Genomic DNA, 9,311 nt, shown 5'->3' with positions numbered 1-9,311 from the left:
TGGTTGAAGATGAGCTGCTCAGCCTTCAGACCCGCGGCCCTCTGTGAGGTATAGTGTTAAACACAAATTCATTTAGAAGTATAGAAGATGAACTCAGGAGCTGGATTATTAATGCAGGGGTAGATTTATGATGCAGAGCCTGAAGATCTGCATCATAAAATCGCTTTATCTGACTTTGTACTTCGGTGTAAATTCTCATTATCGCAAACAAATTTATAATGAACATAAACTTATAATGAGCATACACTTATAATGAGCATACACTTATAATGAGCATACACTTTCGGCTTTTGTTTCTCCCCTTTGCTCAGAAACGAATCCAGACTTCACAAACAGACACATGATGCCTCACAGATGTCTGGCTTGTGAAAATGAGGCATTTTAAGGGTTTTTACAGTTGAAAATATCAAATATTTTATTAGAAAATGCTACAAATCAAAGGAGAGATTTAAATTGTTTGTCCTTTAAAAAAAAATTAGTTTAATACTCTTGTTAGCACTTAAATGGCACTTACTGATAGCACTTTATAGTTTGACTTTATTAAATAAATTGTACTTTCTTGATTATTGTTGTTCTGAGTTTGTACTCATGGTTGAATGCACATATTGTAAGTCACTTTGGATTAACGTGTCAGCTAAATGAAATGTAATGTAATGTTGTAAACATTTAAATTTATGATGCTGATCTCCATGTTGAACCGTTGCATTCAATATAGCTGCTGATCCTCTCTTTGACTATTTGACAATGACTATTACCAATTTAACTATTATTTAACATTTATTCCATAATATATTTTTGTAATGAAGTAACTTCTCTTCATCAGACATGTCATTTTGACCGTTTTATATATTTTATATTATTTATGTTTATATTAAATCAGTTATTTATCTGTTGGAATTCACAATGTAACTCCCAACAGGTAAATTAAAATACTATAATAAAAACATGCTGTAAGTACTCAATAGAAGAAACATTGAATATGAATGCAATACAATATAAATATTATAGGAACATGACAACCTCAATCAATGTACATGAGTTTACATGTATCATGTAAATTCATTATGATGAATCTAGTCCTTTAAAATATGTAATAATTAAACTTTGTTTAGCACTTTGCATGTGCATAATATATATATATATATATATATATATATATGATTATATAATTATATAATATTATTATTATTACCAATTGATCAGATTCAACACAGACTGAAATAATAATAAAAAACACTCACAGCTGCTCCAACTTTTATTCACCATCATAAATATCCAGTTTATTACAAAACAACATTATAAATAGATTTATAAAACACACAGAAACATTTTCTCGCGATAAAGATGACACGTTGGCAGAAAAAAAAGAAAAACACGACACCGTTTGGTTTGACTTGTTTTATGATCAGTTCGGCTTCCGTAGTTTTTCATCCATATATGAACAATAAGAGCATATTAGACGTTTGCTATGTGACGAGGATACTAATAGAAATCAATCAATATTCCAATATTTATGCAACAAAAAAGGTAATTTTTAAGGGAATTCGCTGTTACACGAGTAAAACTCCTAGAAACGGGTTTGTCTTAAACGGAGAAAAGACTGAAATCTAAATAAAAATGTGACTTAAGTAAAAAAAAAAAAAGAAATATATATATTTCTTCAGTATTTTCTGAACACTGCCGCATGGGTAAAACAAAGTAATAAACCAAACTCCACCCAAAAATATGGCATGTTCTTTCTCTCCTAAAAGTGGCATTTATGGTTTATTATGGGCTGTTTTTGCGAATTCAAAATGATTAAAAATATGAATCATTTTTAAACCGAACACGAGCTCATGAAGTGGAACTTCTTCCGGGTTTTAAACTGTGTCCCTCGGTAAAGGTGTTTGCCCCCCGGGGGCCTCACCAGCTCCAGTGGTACATGTGCGCCAGCTGCCGCACCCCGTGGTGCTCCGTGCCGTACGCGGGGTGCAGCAGCGGGGAGTAGGCGCACAGAGGCAGGCCCAGGCCGGACCGGAGCGTCACCTCCAGGTCCCGCGCCGTGAGGCGGTCGCAGGGCTTCCCGTCGCGCACCAGCAGCGGGATCGCGACCCGCCGCGCCGCCGGCAGCAGCTGCAGCGCCTCGAGGCTGTGCTCGGCCCGCTTCATCTTGTAGCGGTGGTTCTGGAACCAGATCTTCACCTGGTTCGGGGTGAGGCGGATCAGCCCGGCCAGGTGCTCCCGCTCCGGGGCCGAAAGGTAGCGCTGCTGCCGGAAGCGGCGCTCCAGCTCGAAGGTCTGTGCCTTGGAGAAGAGCACGCGCCGCTTCCGGCCGTGGCTCTTCTGGGCCTCGTCCGAGGAGAGCTCCGGAGACTTGGTCTCGGTGCGGGACTCGAGGGAAATACCGTGTACTGCAGAGGGAGAGGACAAGTAGTCTGATTACTATGAGTACTCTGAACAACTTTCACCACAAGTTATGTACAAAATCAATTCACGATAATACTTTTAAAGCTCATATTTCTATTTTCTGTATACTGAATATGTTCCTAATATCCCGAATATGCTCTGAACCAGCCTTCATTCAAAAAAAATACTATTTTTAAGTTCAACACGGGTCTGAATGATTGACTGCTCTCCTCTGCAGCTGGTTTAGTTATTAAGGACAACACCTAAACATCGGCAGCAGTTTTGAATAATAAGTCCGAGCTTAATATCAATAATGACGTATTTATGATGAAATAACTAAATCCTGCATTGTGGCTATGGGGCCGCACAGAAAAGAGGATTAAACGATGATTCATTAAAAAAAAAAATACTTTTAATAGTGAAACTGAAGTTTAATGGACAAAGTGATACTTAAAGTAATTTATAATCTGATGAATATAATTAAGCCCATTGATTTGGTAATTACGCACGCGCAGAAATGTCAGACTCAAAAGTTTAGAGTCAGAAATTAGATATAAATTATCATATGAACTATGATTATATGAACTATTTTTTCCTCACATGAGAAGTGCAGGTCACCGGATGCGCGGCTCCACCGGCCGTAGCTTCCCCCGCCTCTCCGGCCGCTGAAGCCCAGCTGCTGCTGCGCGTCTCCTGGCCCCGGCGCCTCGGCATCGTCCTCCTCGGTCCCCTCGGTCCCCTCGGTCCCGGAGCCGCATCGCCCGTTCGGGTCCGGGAGGTCCAGGATATCGCGCACGGAGAAGCCCGGTTTGGTGCTGGTGACAAACGACATGACGGAAGTGTGCGCGTGGGACGGGCGTGGGGGGACGGGGGGGGGCCCAGCGGCGATTTGAGCCCCGGCAGCCCGCTAAAGAGGAGCAGTCAGCGGAGGGTTCGGGTCCATGAAGCCGTTAAACGGAGCGGGAGGTCGGAGCTGCGCGGGGCCGACCGGAGAGCGTCCACAACCCGACGGAAGACATCTGGAGACCGGGTCCTCGCGCTACTACTGCCGTTAAAAAGCACGGAGGCGGGTCCCGTGGGTCAAGTGGGAGGAGGAGGAGGAGGAGGAGGAGGATGAGGAGGATGAGGAGGATGAGGAGGAGGAGGGGGGATGAAGATTTAGAGAGAAATAAGCCTCATTTACATTTATGGGAGACACTGATCCGCTTCCTTTTAAACACACAATACAGACGGGACCTATATAGGTCCTTTTTTTAAATTTTAATTAAACTGTGTAAAACATTACAATAATCATGAACAAATATATTGATGCTAAACATCAAATTAAACAAGAGAACCTGGGCTACAATAATTAGTCAGTCATTTCAACACAACTCAAACACCAACTAAAATAATTATTAAAATAAAATAGTTATAATTTTGTCACGAGTCAGCCCACTCTGCATGTTTCCGGAAGTAGCAGCCCGTAGCTTGGTGCTATCAGAAAAAGACAAATAGCAAAAAGCAAGACAATTCCACACAGATTCCAAATCTATTCACCAAATCCCTCTGCTGCAAAGCATCACTGAGATATGAACCAAAGAACACAGCAACATAAATCGCTGAGTCAGCAAATTTTTTAAAAAAAATTGAGAAAATAGCAAATATAAGAAAAAATGCAGTTCCCTCAGTAAATCCCCACTAATACAAGTTTATTGAACATCATACGTCATATACAAGTGAAATATAAGGTTTGCTACATGAAAAAATTCAAATGTCACAGATGCACAAAAATATGCGCAAATGTGCCGAAATGCTAATTTTGCATTCTCGCCTGAATTCTCTCTGTACTTTACCCAATCTGACTTTGTTCTGCTTCACTTTTTCAAGTGAAAACAGTGCAGAGAGACTGTTCACATATTGTGCTATGATTTGGGAGAGATTCAGGCTTAGTGAAGCATCATTTCAAGGAGATAATCATCCTGAAAGTGTTTTTTTCTATAGGCGGACCTGAAACTTCTATTTGTTCTGTGTTTCAATCTTTATTTACTCTTAGCCAGCAACATATATACTACTATTTACACATCTGACCAAAAGCTTACAAGGGTTGCCTTTATTATAACACCAAAATTATTCAAATAGCCCTTGTGGTTGCAGAGATACACCCTTTTTAGTTTGGGTTGCTATTTCGAGCTAAATCCTAAAAAATGCCATGGAGCTTAACGGGGCTTAAAAGGTTAAAGTGGATACAGTGTTTAGTCACAATATATGTAAGTATTGTGACAAAACACTAAAATGTGATCTCCTTTATGTATATATACAAACATATATATACACATATATTTATATTTCAATTTACAAAATTAGAAAATATGCATATTTATTAACACAATTTTTTTAAAATAAATAAATAAAATGTAAAATTACAACTGTCAAATGGCCCAACATAGCATGAGATTAAGTTCAATAAACAATGTACAATAAACAGGCACACAGGAGTCTTAAGTTCCCCAATTAATGACATGTTTTGTTATTGTTCTTCATACTGCTGAAGGCTCATATACATGTGTCAAATTTAAACAAACCAGTATAATATAGTGTTTGTTCCCCTCTAAAATCTTGTTAAAATAATTAAACACCTAAATGATCTCAGTGTCTTCTGCAACCTTTGGAGAATAAATGGTATACAATTGTTTAATAAAAATAAGAGATATAAAAACGTTCTGCCTTGTTAAACCCCACATTAAGGATGATTAGTGTCTGTGTTTGTTGTGAAGATTAACTCGAGATTCAAAGTGTTTACTCGCCAGCTGATGGACTCATTCAGACATCTTCATGAGGAATGATTCCTCTTCATCACTTCATGAAGCTGCACGTTCTTATTAACGCTTTAGTCGGTATCAATAAACATGTTGACAGGTCACAGTAGGAAATGCACAGGTTTCCCAGAGTCAGATAAGAAGATACATCTATATAATATGTATTATCTTTTAGCAGAGAGGATCTGTTTAGTTTGGCTTAGCACAAACACTGCAGCAGAGGAGGAACTGCTCGCTTCATGAAATACAGCTTTCATCAAACTTTGGTATAATTTACGCGTTAATTTTCTTCTGTATGTTGAAGAAACAGATGATCAATAATGAAAGCTTAACTCTTGTTTACGCGTTTGTACCTGAGATACAGAGCAAAAAACAACTGTTTTTAGAAGATAGTCTGTTTAGGAACCTTTATTTTCTTAAAACAAACAAAAAGTTGAGTCAAAAAATTATAGAAAGCTTCTCGGTGTTTGTGCACTTATCAGTTGTTGTTTTTTTTACGCTACTGTAACTATAACTATATGTACAATAACTGCTCTGGGTACATATTTAATAAAATTATTTAATACCAAATATAAGAGATTAATCAAAATATTTGTTCAGACTCCTTTTGGGTTATTCTTTTTTTTGTGGACAATTTTTACAGCAAAGTTTATATGTTTGGTTTCTACTTTGCTGTGTGTGTGTGTGTGTGTGTGTGTGTGTGTGTGTGTGTGTGTGTGTGTCCGTCCGTCCGGCCGGCCGGCCGTGTGTGTGTGTGTGTGTGTGTGTGTGTGTGTGTGTGTGTGTGTGTGTGTGTGTGTGTGTGTGTGTGTGTGTGTGTGTGTGTGTGTGTGTGTGTGTGTGTGTCCATGTATGTGTGTTGGGTCCGGCTGGGTGGTCGTCGTCTGCAAACAAACACACGTCGAGCCGACGGCGACAAAGACCGCACAGCCTCCACATTTATCCCATTTATTCCCCATGAACACTTTATAATGGCCTGACTGACACACACACACACACACACACACACACACACACACACACACACACACACACACACACACACACACACACACACACACACACTCTCTGCTGGGAATACATGTGAGGCTGCTGGGAGTTGTCATGGTATTGAGACTGCTGCCTTCAATAGACTGTCTTCTATATTCATGACCACACACACACACACACACACACACACACACACACACACACACTCACACGCAGTTCCCATTGCCAGCAGTCAACAACTACCCAGAGTTAATTGTTCTATAATAATAATAATACAACTTAAAAATACTTCTTAATTATTTTGTACAAAATCAAACTGCTGTTCACTTAAAAAAGTGAAAATGTCATAAATAAACTATGAAATAGAATGAAAATAACATAAAAGACAGGTTGCTGGCATCCTCAAGCAGAATGAATATGTCTCACTGGGAAGATGCCGATCCATTCTGCTCCTCATTTCCTGTGGTGTTCCGCAAGGGTCGGTCGGGAGATAAAGGATGAGCAACAGCTTCCTCCAGTTAAAAAGCAGCAAGACCGAAGCCCTCCTTGTTGGCACTCCACACCAGGTTCAGTCATCCTCCATAACTCATCTCACCTTTTACGGTCAGGTCATACCCCTCTCCTCCACCGACACTAATCTGGGAGTCAGGTTTGAACCTCACCTTTAATGACCTTATAAAATACCTGTGCAAAACCTCCTTTCATCATCTCAAAAACATCTCCAAACTCCGCCCACTTTAACCCTGTCAGAGGCAGAGAAGCTCGTCCATGCTTTTATCTCCTCAAGACTGGACTACTGTAATTCACTGTTCACTGGGATCACTGGCAAGAACATCCAGAAACTGCAATACATCCAGAACAGCGCTAACAAGTGATGGCGAGATGAAGCTTCCTGAAGCATTGAAGCTTTCCATCCAATTGGTTCGCTCATGTGCCGAAGCTTCACGGAGCTTCATTTGCTCTACTGCGCCACCAAGTGGACAATAGATGTAAAACAGGCAGAGTGATCATAACGACACCATGGCTTTGGTGTGTGAAGCTTTAAATGGAATAAATTATGTTTGTGACGCCAATACATCAATTATTAACTTATTAATATTGTGTCTATCTTTATGATATATTGGCGGGGTCAAAATCAAAACTCGAAACAAATTGGGAGAGGGTTGTGATGTGACTGTGGGTCAGTGGTTAGAATATCTGACTTTCAGTCAGAGGATCGGTGTTTCAAGCCTCAGCTCCGCTTGTTGATGTGTCCAATTTTTTTTAAAGTAAAAATAAGAACTTTTCCACTGTGCTGGGCTTTTTGAGACTATTTCACCTGCTTTATAAAATACCCTTTCACAGGCACGCATGAAGCTGGTACAGAGAGGAAGGGGGAAATCCATTGAGTTTCTCTGCCTCTTATATATCAAATCGCACGGCAAACCCACAAACCATTTTCTGAATCAGTCACGTGGTACAGCCGGCTCTCGAGGCTTCGAACGTCACCGCATACGTCATCGACACAAGCCTCGATACGCGCTTCACCAAAATCTACCTGGATTACTCGACACGCGCATCGAAGCCTCGACACGAAAGGACACATCACTAGTGTGAAGCTTTAAATTGAATAAATTATGTTTGTGACGCCAATACATCAATTATTAACTTAATAATATTGTGTCTATCTTTATGATATAATGGCGGGGTCAAAATCAAAACTCGAAACAAATTGGGAGAGGGTTGTGATGTGACTGTGGGTCAGTGGTTAGAATATCTGACTTTCAGTCAGAGCATCGATGTTTCGAGCCTCGGCTCTGCTAGTCCATGTTGATGAGTACAATTCTTTAAGTAAAAATAAGAACTTTTCCACAGTGCTGGGCTTTTTGAGACTATTTCGCCTGCTTTATAAAATACCCTTTCACGGACACACATGAAGCTGGTACAGAGAGGAAGGGGTAAATCCATTGAGTTTCGCTGCCTCTTATATTTCAATTCACACGGCAAACACACAAACCATTTTCTGAATCAGTCACGTGGTGCGGGCGGCTCGCGAGGCTTCGAACGTCACCGCATACGTCATCGAGACAAGCCTCGATACGCACTTCACCAAAATCTACCTGGATTACTCGACACGCGCATCGAAGACTCGACACGAAAGGACACATCACTAGTGCTAACGGGATCCTGAAGAGAGTCCGGAAATATGAACACATAACCTTTTACACTCACTGCACTGGCTCGGAGCTTGGTGTTGGGGTCGGGTCCCCAACACCAAGCTCCGCACCATGGGCCACCGGACCGTCTCCCTAGCACGGAGTGCAACACAGACCCTGAACTCTTTAAGACCTTTTTAAAACCTTTTTATTCAGGAAGGTGTTTTTGACTTTGAGTTAAATCACTGTCTCACTGTCAGCTGTTTATGTTGTATTATAGTTTATTTTAATATGTTTTTATTTGTTTTACTATATATTGGCACTGTGGCAATCTGAGATTATTTTGAATGAAAAGTGCATTACAAATAAAAAAGCATTATTATTATTATAAACCTGAAAAATGACAACAACATATAAAGTAAAATTGGAATTATAAAAGTATAAATCAAATAAGTATGAAAACCTCAAAAAGTCAAGTAAAGGAAATATTATAATATCAGTTTTAGCTTCAAATTAACTGAATAATAAAGAAAAGTAATAAACAAAATAAATGCAAATAATGTAATACAATTAAAATGACAAAATAATATATATATATATATATATATATATATATATATATATGTATGTATATATATATATATATATGTATGTATATATATGTATATATACATACATATGTATATATACATATGTATATATATACATATATATATGTATATATATATATGTATATATATATACACATGAGAAATAAATAATGGAAAATATATACCAACAAAACTAAATATCAAAACTAAATATCACCTGAAATAAAATGTGCTTTGCTGGTGCAGTTATCTTTATTTTCTTCATTAGATTCCTTTATTTATTAGTTTTATACCATATGTAATTGTATTATTTATCATATCCACAATAAGTATGGTGAATTTGGTTTTGCAGGAAGTTGTGTGTGCAATTGACTAAAAATAATACATTTTATATTTTCTTTTCTGTGAAACTT

At 38.8% G+C, this 9,311-nt stretch overlaps 1 protein-coding gene across 1 annotated transcript; it reads right to left on the bottom strand.

The window, feature by feature from the left end:
• Positions 1–1,902: 1,902 nt before the first annotated feature.
• nkx2.2b (NK2 homeobox 2b) lies at positions 1,903–3,217 on the bottom strand (the record flags this gene model as incomplete). The annotated part of the gene is made up of 2 exons (XM_079216098.1): positions 1,903–2,390; positions 2,986–3,217. 2 exons carry the CDS (start codon positions 3,215–3,217, stop codon positions 1,903–1,905), a joined length of 720 nt encoding a protein of 239 aa, XP_079072224.1.
• Between the last annotated feature and the right edge of the window lie 6,094 nt (positions 3,218–9,311).

Source organism: Taurulus bubalis (genome assembly GCF_910589615.1).
Source record: "Taurulus bubalis genome assembly, chromosome: 3".
Classification (NCBI taxonomy): Eukaryota; Metazoa; Chordata; class Actinopteri; order Perciformes; family Cottidae; genus Taurulus; species Taurulus bubalis.
Note: the sequence above shows the minus strand (reverse complement) of the source record. Positions and strands in the feature narration are given on the sequence as shown.